The sequence below is a fragment of the Lacerta agilis genome, chromosome 2 (genome assembly GCF_009819535.1).
Source record: "Lacerta agilis isolate rLacAgi1 chromosome 2, rLacAgi1.pri, whole genome shotgun sequence".
Lineage (NCBI taxonomy): Eukaryota > Metazoa > Chordata > Lepidosauria > Squamata > Lacertidae > Lacerta > Lacerta agilis.
Genome location: NC_046313.1, coordinates 110,841,234 through 110,862,608, shown reverse-complemented (window position 1 = coordinate 110,862,608; position 21,375 = coordinate 110,841,234). Strand labels below are relative to the sequence as shown.

Sequence of the window (21,375 nt, the reverse complement as noted above, 5' to 3'; positions counted from 1 at the left end):
AGTGGTTAATTTTTAGAAATATATTGATCCAACAAGGTGTGCATGTTAGCTGCTGGAGGTCTTGTGGGGAGAGGAAAAATGAAACCAGGAGTGAAGGTGATGGAGGAATATCTTATTTATTGGAACTGTTAAAAGGGTTACTGTCTCTTGAAGAACTCAGTTGCAGAGGGAATTCCGGGGAGGGGAGGAAAAGGCAAGGAAAACCTGTTTCTGGTCTGTTTTGTTATTTCTGCTGATTGTGATTGGAACGAATCTTCTCAAAGAGCTACTGAAAAACTGTCCAAATGGCTCTTGGTGGGGTTTGTTTTTCTCTCAGTCACTCTGGACTGGAGAGAAACTCTTGCTAGGCCTGAGAGGTATATTTTGTCTCTTCAGGCGATACTGAGGTGGGTTCTATTATCTGACAGATGAAAGAAAGGGAGGAGGGTCTCTCCAGAGAATGAAGCTCCTGAGAATGTGTAGAGTTCAGATCCTGAATCGGTGTCAGAAAAAGACACACGTCCCCCTTCACAGTCCAGAGTCACTAGTATCCTCTTGAGTTCCCCACTCAAAGACAGAGGAGAGCATTGAGGGGATGTGCAGGCCCAGTACTTGCCTCCCAACCTCCCCACCGCCCAGATCCCTTCCTCGGGGATTAAGGCAATGACACCCTTTCTCCTCACAGACTTCCTGGTGACCCCCAAAGCCCACCATCCCTCACTTTCCACATTGACTTCCCAGAAATGTCTGCCTGCTGTGAATCCCTCACATCCCAACACAGATTGACAGGTGTTGAATCTCTCAGGATTGTTGGGCAGGTTTTGCTCTTTGTCTCCACTTCTCACGCTTTTCCGATCCTCCGACAGGATGAGTTTGGGATGGGCTGTGTCTGGATCGAGAGTGATATTTGCTGTTAGGGAGAAGATGAGGAAAAGAGAAGAGAGGCAGAATCAGCCCAGAGGCAGAGAAAAGACATTCTGATCCAAGAAACACCCAGAAGAATCAGATTCTCTCTAACAGAAATGGGACTTCTTTGCATCATATGCAGGATTGGGACCTTCCTCTCCTTCTTCCAGACTTTCCCTGCAGTAAGTATCTGCCTTGTTGTTTTTAATTCAGTCATTCTTTTTATGGTCCATGTGTTTACATTGTTCCCCTCCTGTCACTCCGGGCATCTTCAAAAAGCAAAACAATCCAATAAACCTTTATGTAGCTTTTTGTGTGAAGGGGAGGGAGAGGGCATGAGAGGGGAGAATTTGTCCTCCTTTGCCCTTCTCTGTGTGAATTGGCCATTTGGGGATGTGGGGGCTCCCCAATTCAGGTGAGCAGAGAACAGCCATTAACTCTTTATATGACCTCATATACTGGCAGACCCACCAGCCAATTCTGCCCTGGTTGGAGGTAGGACCACTGCTGCCTCAAGGGTTACATTTTGATGAGGGAATAAGTAGAATCAGGCAACCCAGCAGATTTCCTTGCCTTGTGACCTTTCTTCCATTTTGTTCTCTTAAAACAATAATACCACTATGTACAATTTGCTTTCCAATGCATGTTAAAACTCTTTGAGTAACATTTTGTCCTTGGCAGCTTTTTTCAAGCTGATTTGTTGTTCTGAAACCATACAGTACTTGCATTTGTATGATGAAATACCTTGCAAAAAGCTGTGCAAAACCTGCACCTGTCAAATTACAGCACATCAATGAAAGTTTGGCTGTGGTAGGAGCCTATTGGCTAGTGCCAACACCATCTCCTACATACCTCCCCTCAATCCCCTGAGCAGTTTTTTAAATATATGTATAAAAAGTAATATGTAATTTCATCCTAACGTTTAAGAATCATGGAATCATAGAATTGTAGAGTTGGAAGGGACCTTGAGGGTCATCTAATCTAACCCTCTGCAATGCAGGAATCTCAACTAAAGCATCCATGACAGAGATTGGATTTGCAGGAACAGTTAACACCAGCAGCCCAATCCAAAGCAAGTTTCATAAGGAATGTTAATGCAACAACCCTAAACATTTTAACTGGGCCGAAATCCCACTGAATTCAGTGAGATTTATCTCTGAAATGTGGAGATATGTTATGATGCGTCGTCCCGTGGGGGCAAGCTGTGAGACTGACCCCCAGGTAGGGACGAAGCCTGTGTGCCCTCATGACTACTCGAGTCCAGGGGCACACTGATAATATGTGATTGCTCTCCAGCGTGAAGAACAACACACACAAGCCATCAAGGCTAAAAACTACTTTATTGCAGATAAAAGGCAGAGTATGCCTCTGCTTGCCAGCTCAGATAGTCAGAGCTGTCCATAAAAGCGTCTAGCATCTCTCGAGCCAGAACTGAAAGTAAAATACAATAGTACAGTACAAAACATCACGTGTGTGAGAAAGCTGGAAGGACTAGTAGCTTTCCCACAGGATAAAAACAGACACAGTCATGCTGGTCTCGCTGCTGCAGCTTTAGCAGCTTGGCTTGTAATAATATCACAACAGGTAAGGCTGCATTTACAGATGCCGTTTGAAGCTGTTGGCTATATTCACATTGTTTTAATTTTCTTCCTCTCTGAGGTCTCTGGAGCAAGGAGCTTTCTTGCTTGATGAGGGTGAAGTGGTTAATTTTTAGAAATATACTGATCCAACAAGGTGTGCATGTTAGCTGCTGGAGGTCTTGTGGGGAGAGGAAAAATGAAACCAGGAGTGAAGGTGATGGAGGAATATCTTATTTATTGGAACTGTTAAAAGGGTTACTGTCTCTTGAAGAACTCAGTTGCAGAGGGAATTCCGGGGAGGGGAGGAAAAGGCAAGGGAAAACCTGTTTCTGGTGTGTTTTGTTATTTCTGCTGATTGTGATTGGAACGAATCTTCTCAAAGAGCTACTGAAAAACTGTCCAAATGGCTCTTGGTGGGGTTTGTTTTTCTCTCAGTCACTCTGGACTGGAGAGAAACTCTTGCTAGGCCTGAGAGGTATATTTTGTCTCTTCAGGCGATACTGAGGTGGGTTCTATTATCTGACAGATGAAAGAAAGGGAGGAGGGTCTCTCCAGAGAATGAAGCTCCTGAGAATGTACAATTTGCTTTCCAATGCATGTTAAAACTCTTTGAGTAACATTTTGTCCTTGGCAGTTATTTTCAAGCTGATTTGTTGTTCTGAAACCATACAGTACTTGCATTTGTATGATGAAATACCTTGCAAAAAGCTGTGCAAAACCTGCACCTGTCAAATTACAGCACATCAATGAAAGTTTGGCTGTGGTAGGAGCCTATTGGCTAGTGCCAACACCATCTCCTACATACCTCCCCTCAATCCCCTGAGCAGTTTTTTAAATATATGTATAAAAAGTAATATGTAATTTCATCCTAACGTTTAAGAATCATGGAATCATAGAATTGTAGAGTTGGAAGGGACCTTGAGGGTCATCTAATCTAACCCTCTGCAATGCAGGAATCTCAACTAAAGCATCCATGACAGAGATTGGATTTGCATCTATCATGGATGCTTTACTTGAGATTCCTGCATTCTAGGGGGTTGACTGGATGACCCTCAAGGTCCCTTCCAACTCTAATAATTCTATGACTCTTACAAGGCTGTCTCTGAATTCCTGCTTGTGGGTTCCCTGAAGACATCAGTTTGGCTCCCGTTGCAAAGAAATCCTGGACTACATCGGCTCTTGGGATGACCGAACATCACTCTTCCGAAATGCTTTAGTCACATGGAAAGGCAAGCAAGTAATCTCTCTCTTTTCAAAGGATCTAGAGGGAGCTATGAACCAGAGTTAAGGCATTGATGATGGCTGCAAAGTCTGCAAAAAATAATTTTTATCCTCAATTATATATCTGTCCACACCCCTCCCGCGAATTTGGGCTCAATAGAATTTTTACCTTCTTGAAGCATTTGTCTGAATAAAAGAGAATCTGAGGAAGTAAAAAGATAAGAAGTTTAAGTACCACTTTCTTTTTACTCTCTAACGAGACCATTGATCCATAAAATGAAAGCAATAATCAATGTACTGTACTAAAAAATGAATAAGACAGTATTGTAGATGATGAAAATTAAAATGATTATTATTTTCTTACTTGCTCTGATGATAGTCATTGTTTGGAGGGGGGACTTTTATCTATTTCCGCAGTCACACATTCAATCAATCAGCTGGACTGGGTTCCACACAGTCACAAAAACAAATTAATCAAAAAAGCCTCAAAAACAAATAGCAAAACAAATAGCAAAACCAAAAGTGGTCAAATACAGTGGTACCTTGCTTCTCAAACTTAATCCATTCCAGAAGTCCGTTTGTCTTCTGAAATGTTTAGAAACCAAGGCGCGGCTTCTGATTGTTGCAGGTACCCCGGAAACAATAGCTGACAGCTGCATCAGACGTTCAGCTTCCAAAAAACGTTTGAAAGCCGGAACACTTACTTCTGGGTTTTCGGTGTTTGGGAACCAAGGCGTTTGAGAACGAAGGCATTTGAGAACCAAGGTACCACTATAACTTCTATCCTGCCTGCCTGGCTATTAAGACAGAACTTCTAATTTTTAGAAGCTTAACATTTGTACCAAGACTTATATAGCTCATGTGCCTTGGCTGTATTACAGGTGAAACTCGAAAAATTAGAATATTGTGGAAAAGTCCATTTATGCAAGCAATTGTTTTCATTAGCTACTGGAGTTTAATATATGAGATAGACACATGACATGCAAAGCGAGATATGTCAAGCCTTTGTTGGTTATAATTGTGATGATTATGGCGTACAACTGATGAAAACCCCAAAGTTGAAATTTGGGGTTCTCATCAGCTGTACGCCATAATCATCACAATTATAACAAATAAAGGCTTGACATATCTCGCTTTGCATGTCCTAAGTCTATCTCATATATTAGTTTCACCTTTTAAGTTGAATTATTGAAATAAATGAACCTTTTCCCGATATTCTAATTTTTTGAGTTTCACCTGTATATTCATTCTTATGTGACAGTGTATTTATCTGCTGTCAAATCTGAATAAAAATAGGGGAAAATGTAAAACAAATAAGCATGGTCCACTGATGTTAGGACTACTTCCTCTGAAGCACATGCATGATAGAAGCCATTGTACTTATTAGCCAAGTGGTGATTCTTATTGTAGATAAAACATTACCTTCCAAGCATAAAGAGGGAGATGTCAGCAGGCTTGAGGGAACTCAAAATTTGGCAGGAAGTCCTTTTGGGTGGGGTGGAGGGTGGAGGGTTGACAAAAAAAAATTGCACCGGGTACCACCTGACCTTGCTACACCACTGGGGGACTTGGTCAAAAGCCTTATTTACAACATTTCCCTGATCCATCAAGTTTGTAATTCCATAAAAAAAAGGAATCATATTGATCTGGCATGATTTATTTCTGAGAAACCCATGCTGGGTCTTAGTATTCACAGCATCCTTTTCTAAATGCTCAGGAAGGAATGGCAGAGCTGTCATGCAAAGGCATAGCTGTCAAGTCTCCCTTTTTTGTGGGAAACTCCCTTATTCCATGCCGTTTCCGGCAGCTATCCCTTATTGTTGATATCCCTTAAATTTCCCTTATTTCCGGGAAGGAGAGTTGAAGTCCGGAGACTCCTTGGATCCCTGCCTTTCTCAGCCCTGCCTGCCTGCCTGCCTACCTCACAGGACTGTTGTGGGGATTAAATGAGGACTAGGACCAGGGAGCTCCTTGGAGAAAAAGGTGGAATATAAATACCTAATAACAAACAGACGGACCGATATATAAAGAAGAAGATAAAATAGACGAATGTTTCTTGGCAACAGGTGCTCAGCTTAAGCATTGCTGCCCCTAACTGGAGGCAGAGCAGAGCCAACCTGGCCAGAAGCCATCAGTGGTCCTCTCCTCCTGCATGAATTTGCCTAATCCTTTTATAAAGCCATCCAAGTTGGTGGCCATCACTGCTCCCTGTGGCAGGGAGTTCCAGAGGTTAACTGTGTGCTGCGTGAATAAGTGCTTTCTTTTCTCTGCCCTGATTTCTCTTTCCTGGGAGCTCTTTCCTGGTGTAAATTAATTTGTTGCCTGGGGGGGATTACCACGGCGTGGACTGTCTCTGAGAACTGTAGACTGTCCCTGGGACAGGTGAGGGTGCTGATCCCTTATTTTCAAATCCGAAACTTGACAGCTATGTGCAAAGGGAAGTCCTGTCTCACAAACCTTTTGAAAATCTTCCAGGCCATGGGAGTAGCCAGGATTTTTGTTGGGTGGGGTGGGGTGGCAGAACTGACGTGATTGGTCAGTTACCAGTAGTTATGTATTTCTATTGTTTTACTTGATGGGGGGGGGGCCCTTGGCTACTCCCATATTCCAGGCTATTAAGAAACATAATTGTGCCCTTTGGGGCTCGTGTGTGGATGATTTCATGATTAGTTTGGGAACTCTCAGAAGATTGTATTTGTTGCAGCCCTGGATAGGGTAGCTGTGGATGGACGTCTGAGAAGACAGATCAGGCCTTTGCTTCACTGCTGAGAGACAAGCCTGAGTAGGAGGAAAAGAGGGCAACAGGGTGTTTCATAATGCCCTTTTATACTGCCCTTCAGAGTTTGAGACCCTCCAAAAGGGCCAGTCCAGACTAGGGAGATGGGTAACAAATGAAAAAGGAAGTTCTGCATAATTGTAAACAGATACCCATTAGGCAGAAAATCCTGGCTGTGCTATGCACTTTGGTTCAGGCTTTCTCTCTTTGCGGAAGCCACCATTTCTCTCCTCTGACCCCCCATGCACCAGAGTGACAATGTTTATGGGACATTCTGGGGGAAATGAAATGATGGCTGTAGCACCAAGAAGGCAGGTACTGTGGGGATAGCCCTGTCTGCGGCAGGAACAAAATACAATGCAATACTTTAAGACCTGCCCATGCTCAGTTTTGGACTGATATATTACCCAGGATAAATCCTTGCAGTCATTTTTCATTACCTTTGAATTGTTTCATTGCATTCGCAATGATACAATTTATGTCACGGAATCTTGAGGCTTTCCTCTTCAGCTGTGGAGGGAAAACGAACTGAGTCTCCAATTTCTCTCTTTTCTCATACCTGGTGAGAAGAAAAACAATTTAAGCCCATTCAAACCCATAATTTCTAGTACATGGAGGGGAAAAAAAAGAACTGAGAGGAGGAAGAGAATGGCAGAAAGCCTAGAGGGACATGCAAACACAGAGGGGCTCGATTCTTCCTCACTACAGGCTCCACAGCCAGACATCTGAGGGCCAAAGCAGCAACCCCAGGCCTCTGAGTCTCCCCACTGATGTCTATTCAAAGGAGAAAGACTATTATGGAATATCATCATGCTCAGAGTTCCTCTGCTCCAACTTCATTTCATTGCCTTTCCTGACAAGGGCAGGAACTATCTGAGGGTGTTGACAGCACAGCTTACATTTGCTTACTCTAGAGCACGGGTGTCAAACACAAGGCCCGCGGGCCGAATCCGGCCCGCCAGACCTCATCATGTGGCCCGTGTAGCCGCCGCCGGCCGCAGAGGTAGAGGGAGGTCCCGTGCCGCCTGGGGCGGCAGCGCAAAGAAGGCACCCCCCCTGGGGGCGGAGTGTCGTGACGTTGCGTCGTGATGTCACGACGCAATGTCAGGACTGAGTGCGCACGCGCAAAATGTCGCACGTGCGCACTCCGTTGCTGGGCTCCCGCTGCTGCTGCCGCTTCCGCAGCAACTTTGCGAGCCCTCTGAGTAAAAAAGCGGCTTGGGGGGGGCTGCCGTGCGCGATCGGCAGCTGCCCCCAAGCCGCCTTTTCATCCGGCGGGCTCGCAAAGTCACTGCGGAAGCGGCAGCAGCAGCGGGAGCCCAGCGATGGAGTGCGCACGCGTGACATTATTACAAAAAACAGTCATAATTGAATGCAGTGACAATAATTTATGATAATAAAGAGTGGACACATAGTCCTACAGATACAACTGGCCCTTTGAGGGTGACCAAACTGCTGATGCGGCCCCCGATGAATTTGAGTTTGACACCTCTGCTCTAGAGTCTCCACAGAAGGTACAGAGAACAAAAGAATGGAAGCTGAGTGACACCCTGAAGCACTCCCCAAGCTCCTGCTGCCTTGTGAGAACTTCCGGCCCCCACTCTCACAAGGGCTCCATGGGAAAGGGGTGTGCAAGGGCCTGGGGGGGGGGGTCGATACAGAGGATGCTGTAGAGGAGCAAATCTTGAAGGAAGCAACTTAGGCACTTGTTCGTCCCAAGGAAGTCACTTTCTCTTGTGTGAGTCCAACAGCTTTATAACAAATAAAACATATTTGTTTCTTGAACTTGGGGGTGTCCTGCTTTTACTAAGTAAGATAAACTCTGCTCTAGAAGGAGGTGCTCTCAGAGGATGAAGCAGACCACCTGTCTGGGAGGGCCTGTCCAGTGGCACAGAGTCTCTCTAATTTCCCAGGCAGTGTCAATAAAATAAACAGCTGCTACAGTAAGCGGTCATCTCCCAACATGTAACTCATGACCTGTTCAACAGGACATCTAAAACCTTACACACGAGAGGCTGCGGGGAGGAATTTGAAGGTGCTCTATGCATGGGGCAACGTAGAAGAAACTGAGGGTTCATCCTGACCAACACAGCTACCTACCTGTAACTGTAACTAGTTGGATGTTGAAATACATTTGAGGGTCCTGAGCTCTTCACAGTAAGTAATCTTTGGGGCATTGTCTTTCATATGTTTGACATTATTGCAGAGTCAGTGAATGCAACATACGGGAGTCAGAGAAGAACCTTCCAGCACTGCATGACGCGGGAGGAAGGATGCACGTCTCTGGCCCTGATCCTTGGAGGGAGAATCAGACCAAAATAGAGGGTCCTATTTTAACGTGTGAGGTTCTGTAGGGTGTGGAGTCCTACAGTCTCTTCGTCAAGAACCTGGAGGGCTAGGTTTTATGAACTGTGCTTCTGGACATTTCTCAGCCTTACAGAGTGTTGCTAATAGAAATGAGTAGGATCCACTTACCTCTGCAAGGTGCTTCTCACATCCTAGAGAACAGAGAACAGGGAAAAGAGAACAGAAATCATTGCACATTGGCCAGACTAGGAAGACCCTATCAGACCCTGAAATAGAAGACCTATTGCCCTCTGATGCCAGTCTGTCTGCCACATGCCAAAGTTTTGAGCAGGAATAGCTGAAACATTCCATTTTGTTTGAATCAGTTTTTGATTCTCCAATTGTCAGTTCTCCACATTTCCACATCAGTTTGCAATTTTAAAAATAGAAATTCACCAATATTTTGCTGTGAATTTGTCCCAAAATACATTTTTGTATGCAATTTTGTATGCAAGTACAGATTACTTGAACTGCACTGGAAAATCCAGATGTGCAAATGTCAATGGGTGGCTGTAATTCATTTTGCATATTGATAATAAAGGGCAAACGAGAAAGGATCATCTTTAAGTGTGCAGTTCATAGTATTTGTTACATTGCAAATCCTGCTAATGTATTCATCTGCTTACAGTGGTCTCCTAAGTAAATTATAATTTTTTTGTATTCTATCTTAAAGTTTTTGTCTTCTTGGTCCCTGAGCTTTCCAGTCAGTTTTGCCATTTTAACAACTTGGTTTGCCATTCCTCTCTTTTGTCTTCTTGGTAGAAGGCTTCTTCTTTTTCTTCTTTTACAAAGGATATTTTAAACATTTTTTAAAAATTCCTTATATATCATTTCCTGATAAAATATACCTTCTTTTTCTTTACATTTCCAGCAGGTATTTGTACTTGTTCTATACATGTTTGCTAATTTACAAGGCATCACATACCACCGGTACATCATTTTAATAGAATTTTCTTTCTGCGTCCTACTCCGTTTCCCAATCTGCAGTCTGTGTATTATACCCCAAATGCTTTGCCCAGTGTATCATTACAGATTTAACCTGTTCATCTTTTGTATGCCTAGGCAAATTTCTTACCCCAGCAAATGTTAGTAGAACAGGGAAGTAAAACACCTCATTGTTTCTTTATAAGGGAATGGTCAGGACAAGGTCAAGACAGTGTCAGGTGATTGGTAGAAACTATATAATGTTGTTTGGGGACATTTCACTAACTAAGGACAGGTTTCTTACTGGGCTTAGAAAAACATCCACTAACCAGTAACCTTTGTTCTGAGAATAAAGCTCTTGCATTGTTTGATAACAGTGCACCATTTTGGAAAAATCTCCATGACTGGTGAAGGTGATCAGCCCAGAAACTGAAGAGTGGAAGAGATATTTGCAGTGCAACAGTGGAAAAGACAGTCTGAATGCAGAGGTGTTGGGTATGTCAGTTTGGATCAAAAAAAGGGGATTATGCTCAGTGCTAGAGCTCACTTTTCCTCTCCTTTCCTGTATTTTTGCTTAGCTCTAAGGTGGCGATAAAAGTCCCTGGGAAGCCCACCACAGGGCAGGAAGACAGCACTGCCAAACTGGAAGGCATTAGGAGACAAATCTTTAGCAAAGAACATTCTGTTCTTTTAACACTGAATAAGCATCTACAATCTGCATTAAGGGGAATAAACCACTTCAGTTCTCTTGGTTGCTCCTGTACATGAGACCTGGCCAGAGGTGCCCTTAACTGTCACCTTTTGCATCTTGAATTGATGGAGGAGGCACACAAAGGTTTGGAGTCAACACTGTCTTCGAGAACAACCTTGTACTGTTCCTGCCACCGTCCTACCTGCAGGAGTTCACTCGCTGGCTTCTGTCGTTGCTCTTCCATCTCCTGGATGATCCCCTTAAGAGAAGATAGTTTCCTGGAGAGTCTGGCCAGCTGCTCTTCCCTTCTCCTTGCAACCTCTTTCTCCACCTCTTCTATTTCATGCAGCTGACATTTTTCTTGTTCTTCCAGAAACTGGCGCAGCTGTCTAAAGATCTCCACTGTCCTCTGCTTCTCAGATTCTGTTAATTTCTGCAAGAAGGAGGAAGAAAGAGGGAAAGCAGAGCTTTGAGTCATAAACACACTTGCTCTTCCCTCTCCACTGCCATGCCTGCTGACTTGCACTTTGCCTAAATCAATGAGCTTTTTTCTAGCCCTGGAGGTTCCTTGCACATTTTTGGACCTGGCATAATCAGAGTTCTAAAATATTCAGAGAGCCTCCATGGACATTAAAAACTCATCACCAATGCTTAGGAAGGTCTGAGTTTCCTAAAGGTTATCAAGAGTGTACATTTAGACCTTTAATGAACAGTATTCATAGTTAATCAGGATGTCCCTACTAATTCATATTCAAAAGATTTGGGTTACCTTAAGGGAATAAATTCATTTTAGTTTGCATTCAAAGGTGAACTTACCTCATAACCGCTTTTTGGGAAAAAATATGCAACAATCCTTTGAAATTTTCACTCCTATGAACTTTCCAGGAATTGCATATTCAGGTGATTTGTACCCCAAAAAAAGCACATTCTAGGGTAAAGTATGTACAAAATATATTTATGAGTTCAAATAAAGTAGAAAAATGAATGGGAAAGATACAGAAGAGTGCCTTGCAAAAATACACATAATGGGGAATATAACATTAAAAATCTTGATATAAGGGAAAATTCGTACTAAAATGCTGGTGAATTTTCAGAAGCACTCTTAAAAAAATAAAATTGCATGCTGATATGGAAAAATGAGAAATGGAAGTAAGCTGATAGATTTGTCCATCCCTCCTCAGTCCTAACTTGATTCTTCAAATACTTCCTCCCTCCCTAGTAACAATAGTGAAACTTACAAGGAGATCCTGGCTGTCCTTTTCCAGGTCTGCCTGAGAGGCCAGAATGGTTTCTTGTTCTTTCTTCAGAATCTCCAGGCGGCTGCAGATCTCTCCCTAAATAGTAAAGGGAAAACTCAGGTTTGATTGAGATTGAGAAAGAGAGAGAGATTGACTTCCAGTGCCCTGATATTAGAGGTCTGGGACTTTCTAGTTAATTTCAGATTAGTTGACCCATGGGGAAAGAGTAACTCATATCTCATTACTACCCGTTTGTTTCTAACAATGCATAGAATATAAACATAAAAATACCAAAATTAAAATATTGTCCAATAGCACCTTAGAGACCAACTAATTTTGTTCTGGGTATCACCTTTCGTGCGCATGCACACTTCTTCAGATACCTGAAGAGAATTTGGGATTGGTATCGGAATAAGTGTGCATGAACACAAAAGCTGATACCCAGAACAAACTTAGTTGGTCTCTAATGTGCTACTGGACAATATTTTAATATTTTGATTTATTTCGACTGCGTCAGACCAACACGTCTACCTACCTGAATAAAAACACCAAGTTGTTGTTTTTATGTTGCTCAAAGTATATATCCATCTCATATTGCAAAGGAATTAAAATATTTACTTAAGTAATCTGAAAAAGGTTTCCACTCTTCTATGAGTGATTTTTCATTGCTGCAGTCAGAGTCCACCTATTCTTGTACCAGAGTGAGATATTTAACTCCTCAGCGTTTTCCATTTCTGCAGGGGCGTAGCAAGGGGGGGGCCGCCCCGAGTTCCAGGGGAGGGGGGGTGACACTTTGACCGGCCCCGAATGGGGGCATGTCGCCTTTTCCCCCTTCCAGTGGCTATTTTTCAGCGCGAGGGGCGGGCCAGCGAGGAGGGAGCATCACGCTTCTCGCTGGCATGACACCCCCTCCTCTCTGGACCGCCCCTCGCACAGAAAAAAAGCCGCTGGAAGGGGGAAAGGGGGAGGCAAAGCAGGCTCTTGAACACGCCTACTCTGCTTCCCTTTCCCCCCCTCCCAGTGGTTTTTTTCGGCGGGGGGTGAGGCAGCAAGGAGGGGGCATCACGCTTGTCCTTGGCATGACACTCCCTCCTCACTGGCCCACCCCCGCCCCAAAAAACCGGTGGGGGAGGAAGGGAAGCAGAGCAGGCGCGTTCAAGCGCCTGCTCTGCTTCCATTTTTCCCCTTTCTGCCGCTATTTTTCGGCGGGGGGGGGGGAGGCCAGCCCCTCGCACCGGAAAAAAGCCACGGAAAGGGGGAAATTCCCCCTTTCAGCGGCATCCTCGTGCGTCGTGAGGTCACGATGACGTCACGACGCACACGTCATGACCCTCCCCCAGAGGTGGGGCCTCTGCGCTGCCGCCGCCCTGGGCAGCGCAGAGGCTTGCTACGCCTCTGCATTTCTGGAGAAAATATGTTCTCACTGCAGTCAGAATCCACCTTAAAAGTTCCTTTGATGGGAATATTGCTCTCTGGTCATCCCACAGGTTCAAAGAGGAAAGCTGTGAGGAGGCTTGGATGGGGTATCTATTTTTTTCTATTTCTTCAAAAACAGTACAAAATAATAAAATAACAGCACAGAGGAAAGGAGACCCAATTCTGAGTTCTAATGGAGAATGTAATTTTTTTAAAAATGTATAAAGCAACCTTGGGCCAGGAGATAAAGGTGAGGATTTTAGCCACATTCTCTCCCTGTCTTTATCCCAACACACTAACATGAAATTCTACTCAATATTGATCCAGAGCAGAACACCAATGTACAGTTAGCAGAGGAAAAACTTACACACAATAGATAAAAAAACAGAAGCTTTTTTGCTACAGGTAAAAAATGTTTATGTATGCAGCAACAGCAGCCAGGATTTTATATGCACAGAAGTGGAAGGAAACAGGAAGAAGAAGAAGAAGAAGAAGAAGAAGAAGAAGAAGAAGTCGAAGAAGAAGAAGAAGAAGAAGAAGAAGAAGAAGAAGAAGAAGAGTTTAGATTTGGTATCCCGCTTTATCACTACCTGAAGGAGTCTCAAAGCGGTTCACATTCTCCTTTCCCTTCCTCCCCTACAACAAACACTCTGTGAGGTGAGTGGGGCTGAGAGACTTCAGAGAAGTGTGACTAGCTCAAGGTCACCCAGCAGCTGCATGTGGAGGAGCAGAGACGCGAACCCGGTTCCCCAGATTACGAGTCTACCGCTCTTAACCACTACACCACACTGGCTCTCAAGAAAAGAATTGATTAATAAATTATTGGATTATGCCGAAATGGCAAAACTAACTGCAAGCCTAAGATATTCTAATGATGAGGAATTTGTAGAAGTGTGGGAACTATTTTAGGACTACCTGTTATGTATTGAAGTTCTCACCCTAGGCCACTAGGGTGTGTGTGTGTATATAGTTAATTCTGCTGCAGTTCTCACTCAGGTCCGCACATGCAAATGAGGGATTGAAAGTGACGTTCAGGGATTGGGTAACTACAGAAAGTTGTTACTGTTGCTTGTAGCTGAGTTCTATATAAGCAGGCTGCTGACCCCTTCAGTTCAGTCCTGTTCCAGCCTGAGAATAAACAGAGTTGCTTGGAGAATCACTGTGTCAGCTGCTATGTCCACCTACTATTTAATACTACCTAAGAAAATACAGTGGTACCTTGGGTTACATACGCTTCAGGTTACAGACTCCGCTAACCCGGAAATAATGCTTCAGGTTAAGAACTTTGCTTCAGGATGAGAACAGAAATTGTGCTCTGGCGGCGCAGCAGCAGCAGGAGGCCCCATTAGCTAAAGTGGTGCTTCAGGTTAAGAACAGTTGCAGGTTAAGAACAGACCTCCAGAACAAATTAAATACTTAAACCCGAGGTACCACTGAATTTTAATTCTTATCAGGCGATACGGGAAGTCAAAGAAAAAGAAATATAGTAATTTGTGCTGTTTTGTAGATGGACTGTTTGAAAACTTAATAAATAATTTTTTATTTTTTTTTTGAAAAAGAATGAACCTCTCTCCAATCTCTCATCCCAAAAACTCTCAGGCTTCTCCTTGACTGCCTTTTACATAATAACCAACCAGCATTTAGATTGCTGTTCAGGCAATTAATGTCATGCGGAATTTGGACTTAAGAGTTATGGAAAACTGCCCAAGAAGAATCCACATCTCTTTCCCTCATCAAGATTCAGAATAATTTCCTACCTTGTACTCTTTGGCAGCTTCCTCCAGAAGAATCACCTTGTGATTTTCATGTTCCTTGGATCTGTCACAAACCACACAGATGGGGGTTCCGTGTTCTTTGCAGAAGAGCTTCAGGGTCTCCTGGTGCTTCTCACAGACCTTCCCTTTCCTAAGGTGAGGACTCAGCTTCTTGGCTTTTTCTACCACGTTGGCCAGGTGTTCGTTGAATATGAGGTTCCTTCGCTGGACAGTTATTCTGCATTGAGGGCAGGAATTCTCTGTTGCCTCCAATTTCCTCCAGCACTGGCGCAAGCAAGATCGGCAAAAGTTGTGCCCACACTCTGCGATGGTCACTGGATCCTTGAAGTAATCCTGGCAGATGGAGCAAGTAACTTCATCACACAGACTTTGGACGGGACCCCCTGCAGCAGCCATGGCTTCCTTGCGTCAATGAAAGAGTTAAATTTTCAACAGCTTTGCGGTTGTCAGGAATTTTAGTTTTTGAAATATGGCAGCCCTACATCAGGCAGGATTGCAGAAGTTGTGCCCACACTCTGGGATGATCTCTGGATCCTTGAAATACTCGAGAGAGATGCCACAAGTGGTTTCAGCACAAAGACTTCACCACAAAGAGTGGCTTCCCTACTCCAGAGACGGAATTAAGTTTCACTTCTTCAGTTTTCAGTAACTGGGTGTTTCCCTTCCTGTTATTGATTCAGGAAGGAACTCGGTGCTGCTGATGTGCTTTTTTAAAATGCAGACAGGCCTCTGCAGTTGCTTAATCTTTCTTCCAGAAGCCTTGATTTATTACTTGGCATTGTTTTTAAACCTGTGTGTGTGTGGTGTTGTTGTTGTTGCACATTGCCCTGCAAACGCTTCTATAAATACTCAGGTGGAATCGACAGACATATAAGAAAGGTTCTGAAAATGCTTTTTAAAAAAGTGTTTCTTAAAATACATTGAATTTTCCACAATGCTCATCATCGCTATTTAGTGTCACATTGTATATTGCACTTAAAACACACTTAAAACTTTTTATTCGCAGCTGTACAGGTGACTCTCCAGACTAAGCTAAAATGTGGAGGGAGCCGCCTTTGCTTCAATAAAATTCACCTCTACAAGGTGAGAACTTTGTAGCAGCTGGAGATGATGCTCTCCCCTCCTGGCAGGGGTGAAACTAGGCTTTCTGTCACCCAGGTCAAAGACCCAGTTGGGCACCCTGCTACACACATTTATGTACTCACATAGTAAATGGCTGACAGACTGGGAGCCTCAATGCTGCCCTCTGGGAGATTCAACCGCGGCAAAAGTACTGGCTAGAACCCCCCTAGCTATGGCTCTGCCTCTTGGCCTGGATATCTTGGTTGGCTGCTCATCTCTGGAGTCCTATCTAGCAGGGGGTGGGTGTAGCCCCCATAACTGACAGTGAATGAATTTTGTCTTGAATGATTTCTAGTTCATCTTCAGATTCATTGTCTTCCATGTGTTTTTCACTCTTTGAGTCTTTAAGCACATGGCTGTAGCAGCTAGGAATTGGGGGGTGGGGCAAGCTTTTGTTGGGGGGGTGGAACCTCAGTTAAGTATTTTTATTGCTTTTCATTGATATATGTAAGTGCACAACATTGAACATTTCACTGCCAGCTCCCCATGGCTCAGTTTACAATTCACAACAACCCATAAAATAAAAGGAAGGGAAAGACAGAGCAAGAAAAGAGGAGACTCACTTGAATGAAAGCTCCTCTGTACAAAAGCAGTCCCTGCATATAGAAAACTAGCAAGTCAGGAGAAAGAATGTTAGGGCCAAATTAATGTTACTGCTTGTGGAAATCTTCCCACAGGCTTCTGGTTGGCCACGTGAGAACTGCATGGGCCATTGGCCTAATCCAGCAGTTCTTACACCCAGTTACTGTGGCTGGAGAAATACAGGACTGTGAAACCAGCTAGGAACAGTTAGAAGTAGTAACATTACTCAGCAGCACTCAAGCTTTAACATATTTGTCAATAGTTTTAAAAAGAAAAGGCATTGGGGGGTACTTAAAATACTCTGTTTGCAGCTCTTTGGGGGGGGGTTCTTAAAATGACATGTTGTATGTGTATATTTTAGCCCTGGTGTTGGAATTTGCTCTGCAGAGGGGCTCAAATGATAGGAAAGGGTTTAAGAGAAAGGCAGCTTCATCACCGCCTCTTCCTGGTAGTTCATTTAACAGAGTCCTACTCCCTCAGTTTCATAACGGAGTGGGTCAGCTGCTCCTTCTTCATAATTTCCCCATATCTGCACTTGGGAAATGATCACTTTCGCCTGCCCACAGCCGTGTTGTCAGTGATGATTGGGAAAATTTACGAGAAACACTGTGAACACTAAAAAGATAATTCTACTACTACAAGTTAGATTTGTAATGAAACGCAGCAGTCCATAGGGTGCTGTCTTCCAGGATGCTTACCGGTATCTCTCTCTCTCTCTCTCTCTCTCTCTCTCTCTCTCTCTCTCTCTCTCTCTAGCATCTCTCGAGCCAGAACTGAAAGTAAAATACAATAGTACAGTACAAAACATCACGTGTGTGAGAAAGCTGGAAGGACTAGTAGCTTTTCCCACAGGATAAAAAAAGACACAGTCATGCTGGTCTCGCTGCTGCAGCTTTAGCAGCTCGGCTTGTAATAATATCACAACAGGTAAGGCTGCATTTACAGATGCCGTTTGAAGCTGTTGGCTATATTCACATTGTTTAAATTTTCTTCCTCTCTGAGGTCTCTGGAGCAAGGAGCTTTCTTGCTTGATGAGGGTGAAGTGGTTAATTTTTAGAAATATATTGATCCAACAAGGTGTGCATGTTAGCTGCTGGAGGTCTTGTGGGGAGAGGAAAAATGAAACCAGGAGTGAAGGTGATGGAGGAATATCTTATTTATTGGAACTGTTAAAAGGGTTACTGTCTCTTGAAGAACTCAGTTGCAGAGGGAATTCCGGGGAGGGGAGGAAAAGGCAAGGAAAACCTGTTTCTGGTCTGTTTTGTTATTTCTGCTGATTGTGATTGGAATGAATTTTCTCAAAGAGCTACTGAAAAACTGTCCAAATGGCTCTTGGTGGGGTTTGTTTTTCTCTCAGTCACTCTGGACTGGAGAGAAACTCTTGCTGGGCCTGAGAGGTATATTTTGTCTCTTCAGGCGATACTGAGGTGGGTGCCATTATCTGACAGATGAAAGAAAGGGAGTAGGGTCTCTCCAGAGAATGAAGCTCCTGAGAATGTGTAGAGTTCAGCTCCTGAATCGGTGTCAGAAAAAGACACACGTCCCCCTTCATAGTCCAGAGTCACTAGTATCCTCTTGAATTCCCCACTCAAGGACAGAGGAGAGCTTTGAGGGGATGTGCAGGCCCAGTACTTGCCTCCCCACCTCCCCACCGCCCAGATCCCTTCCTCGGGGCTTAAGGATAAACAGCACTTTCTATTCAAAGAATTCCTGACGACCCCTAAAGTCCACCATCCCTCACTTTCCACATTGACTTCCCAGAAATGTCTGCCTGCTGTGAATCGCTCACATCCCAACACAGAGTGACAGGTGTTGAATCTCTCAGGATTGTTGGGCAGGTCTTGCTCTTTGTCTCCCCTTCTTACGCTTTTCCGATCCTGGGACAGAATGAGCCTGGGATGGGCTGTGTCTGGATCCAGAGTGACATTTGCTTCTTGGGGAGAAGATGAGGAAAAGAGAAGAGAGGCAGAATCAGCCCAGAGGCAGAGAAAAGACATTCTGATCCAAGAAACACCCAGAAGAATCAGATTCTCTCTAACAGAAATGGGACTTCTTTGCATCATATGCAGGATTGGGACCTTCCTCTCCTTCTTTCAGACTTTCCCTGCAGTAAGTATCTGCCTTGTTGTTTTTTAATTCAGTTATTCTTTTTATGGTCCATGTGTTTGCATCTTCAAAAAGCAAAACAATCCAATAAACTTTTCTTTAGCTCTTTTGTGTGAAGGAGAGGGAGAGGGCATGAGAGGGGGGAATTTGTCCTCCTTTGCCCTTCTCTGTGTGAATTGGCCATTTGGGGATGTGGCGGCTCCCCAATTCAGTTAAGCAGAGAACAGCCATTAACTCTTTCTATGCCCTCATATGCTGGCAGACCCACCAGCCAATTCTGCCTTGGTTGGAGGTAAGACCACTGCTGCCTCAAGGGTTACATTTTGATGAGGGAACAGGTAGAATCGGGCAACCCAGCAGATTTCCTTGCCTTGTGAACCTTACTTCCGTTCTCTTAAAAATACAATACCACTACGTACAAATTTGCTTTCCAATGCATGCTAAAAGCTCTTTGAGTAACATTTTGTCTTTAGCAATTGTTATTTTCAAGCTGATTTGTTGTTCTGAAAACATATTTGCATTTGTATGATCAAAAACCTTGCAAAAAGCTGCACAAAACCTGCACATGTCACATTATAGCAAATTATCGCACACCAATGAAAGTTTGGCTGTGGTAGGAGCCAACACCATCTCCTACATACCTCCCCTCAATCCCCTGAGCAGTTTTTAAATATATGTATACAAAGTAATATATAATTGCACCATAACGTGTAAGAATCATGGAATCATAGAACTGTAGAGTTGGAAGGGACCCTGAGGGTCATCTAATCTAACCCTCTGCAATGCAGGAATCTCAACTAAAGCATCCATGACAGAGATTGGATTGGCATCTATCATGGATGCTTGAGTTGAGATTCCTGCATTCTAGGGGGTTGACTGGATTGTGTTTCTCTGAAAATAAGACACCCCCCGTGGGCGGGCGGATGGCGCAGCTACTGTGTTTTCCCGACAATAAGACACTGTCTGCCGCCTTGCAGGGGAGGGAGGGGGCAAGGAGCCACCTTCAGGGAGGCAAGGAGTCCTGCTGGGGCTGCAGATTGGCGTAGCTGTGCCATCCACCTGCCCACGGGGGGTGTCTTATTTTCGGAGAAACGCAGTATGACTCTTACAAGGCTGCCTCTGAATTCCTGCTTGTGGGCTCCCTGCAGGCATCAGTTTGGCTCCTGTTGCAAAGAAATCCTGACCTAGATGGGCTCTTGGGATGACCCAGCATCGCTCTTCTGAAGCGGTTTAGTCACATGGAAAGGCAAGCAAGTAATCTCTCTCTTTTCAAAGGATCTAGAGGGAGCTATGAACCAGAGTTAAGGCATTGATGATGGCTGCAAAGTCTGCAAAAAATATTATTTATCCTCAATTATATATCTGTCCACACCCCTCCTTCGAATTTGGGCTCAATAGAATTTTTACCTTCTTGAAGCAGTTGTCTGAATAAAAGAGAATCTGAGGAAGCAAAAATATATGAAATTTAAGTACCACTTTCTTTTTACTCTCTAACGAGACCATTGATCCATAAAATGAAAGCAATAATCAATGTACTGTACAAAAAAATAAATAAGACAGTATTGTAGATGATGAAAAGTAAATTATTATTTTCTTACTTGCTCTGATGATAGTCATTGTTTGGAGGGGGGACTTTTATCCATTTCTGCAGTCACACAATCAATCAATCAATCAGCTGAACTGGGTTCCACACAGTCACAAAAACAAATTAATCAAAAAAGTCTCAAAAACAAAAATGCAAAATAAATAGCAAAACCAAAAGTGTCAAATACAATGGTACCTTGCTTCTCAAACTTAATCTGTTCCAGAAGTCCGTTTGACTTCCGAAATGTTTGGAAACCAAGGCGCGGCTTCTGATTGTTGCAGGCAACCCGGAAACAATAGCTGACAGCTGCATCAGACGTTCGGCTTCCGGAAAACGTTTGAAAGCCGGAACACTTACTTCTGGGTTTTCGGTGTTTGGGAATCAAGGCGTTTGAGAACCAAGGTACCACTATAACTTCTATCCTACCGGGCTATTAAGACAGAACTTCTAATTTTAAGAAGCTTAACATTTGTACCAAGACTTATATAGCTCATGTGCCCTGGCTGTATGAAGCACATGCATGATAGAAGCCATTGTACTTATTAGCCAAGTGGTGATTCTTATTGTAGATAAGCATAAAGAGGGAGATGTCAGCAGGCTTGAGGGAACTCAAAATTTGGCAGGAAGTCCTTTTGGGGGGGGGGAGGGCTGACAAAAAAAATTGAACCGGGTACCACCTGACCTTGCTACACCACTGCACAGGGGACTTGGTCAAAAGCCTTATTTACAACATTTCCCTGATCTATCAAGTTTGTAATTCCATCAATCAATCAATAATATTGATCTGGCATGATTTGTTTCTGAGAAACCCATGCTGGGTCTTAGTATTCACAGCATCCTTTTCTAAATGCTCAGGGAGGAATGGCAGAGCTCTCATGCAAAGGGAAGTCCTGCCTCACAAACCTTTAGAAAATCTTCCAGGCCATGGGAGTAGCCAGGATTTTGGGTGGGGTGGGGTGGGGTGGCCGAACTGACGTGATTGGTCAGTTACCGGTAGTTATATATTTCTGTTGTTTTACCTGATTGGGGGAGGGGGGCCTTGGCTACGCCCATATTCCAGGCTATTAAGAAACATAATTGTGCCCTTTGGGGCTCATGTGTGGATGATTTCATGATTAGTTTGGGAAC

General features: G+C 43.8%; 2 protein-coding genes across 2 annotated transcripts in view; both read right to left on the bottom strand.

Annotated features, from left to right (window-relative positions):
- Positions 1-264: 264 nt before the first annotated feature.
- Positions 265-15,443, bottom strand: LOC117042738 (zinc finger protein RFP-like). Its single transcript, XM_033142365.1, has 7 exons — positions 14,835-15,443; positions 11,662-11,757; positions 10,626-10,856; positions 8,938-8,960; positions 6,903-7,021; positions 3,856-3,888; positions 265-889 (listed from the first exon to the last, which is right to left on the bottom strand). Exons 1-7 carry the CDS (start codon positions 15,246-15,248, stop codon positions 372-374), a joined length of 1,434 nt encoding a protein of 477 aa, XP_032998256.1. The 5' UTR covers positions 15,249-15,443; the 3' UTR covers positions 265-371.
- A 2,418-nt stretch (positions 15,444-17,861) lies between these two features.
- Positions 17,862-21,375, bottom strand: part of LOC117042432 (E3 ubiquitin-protein ligase TRIM7-like) — a 31,841-nt gene continuing 28,327 nt past the window's right edge. Inside the window, 1 exon segment of the mRNA XM_033141977.1 lies at positions 17,862-18,554. Within this exon segment, the coding sequence (XP_032997868.1) occupies positions 17,969-18,554 (586 nt within the window). The 3' untranslated portion in view covers positions 17,862-17,968.

Bases quoted from the DNA above. Each gene is read 5' to 3' on its own strand.
- LOC117042738 (XM_033142365.1), bottom strand. From the start codon at position 15,248: ATGGCTGCTGCAGGGGGTCCCGTCCAAAGTCTGTGTGATGAAGTTACT. The intron at 11,758-14,834 runs GTAGGAAATTAT...TTTACTATTTAG, and splicing joins AAGCTGCCAAAGAGTACAAG to GGAGAGATCTGCAGCCGCCT. The intron at 3,889-6,902 runs GTAATGAAAAAT...TTACTTCCTCAG, and splicing joins TGCAATGAAACAATTCAAAG to ATTCTCTTTTATTCAGACAA.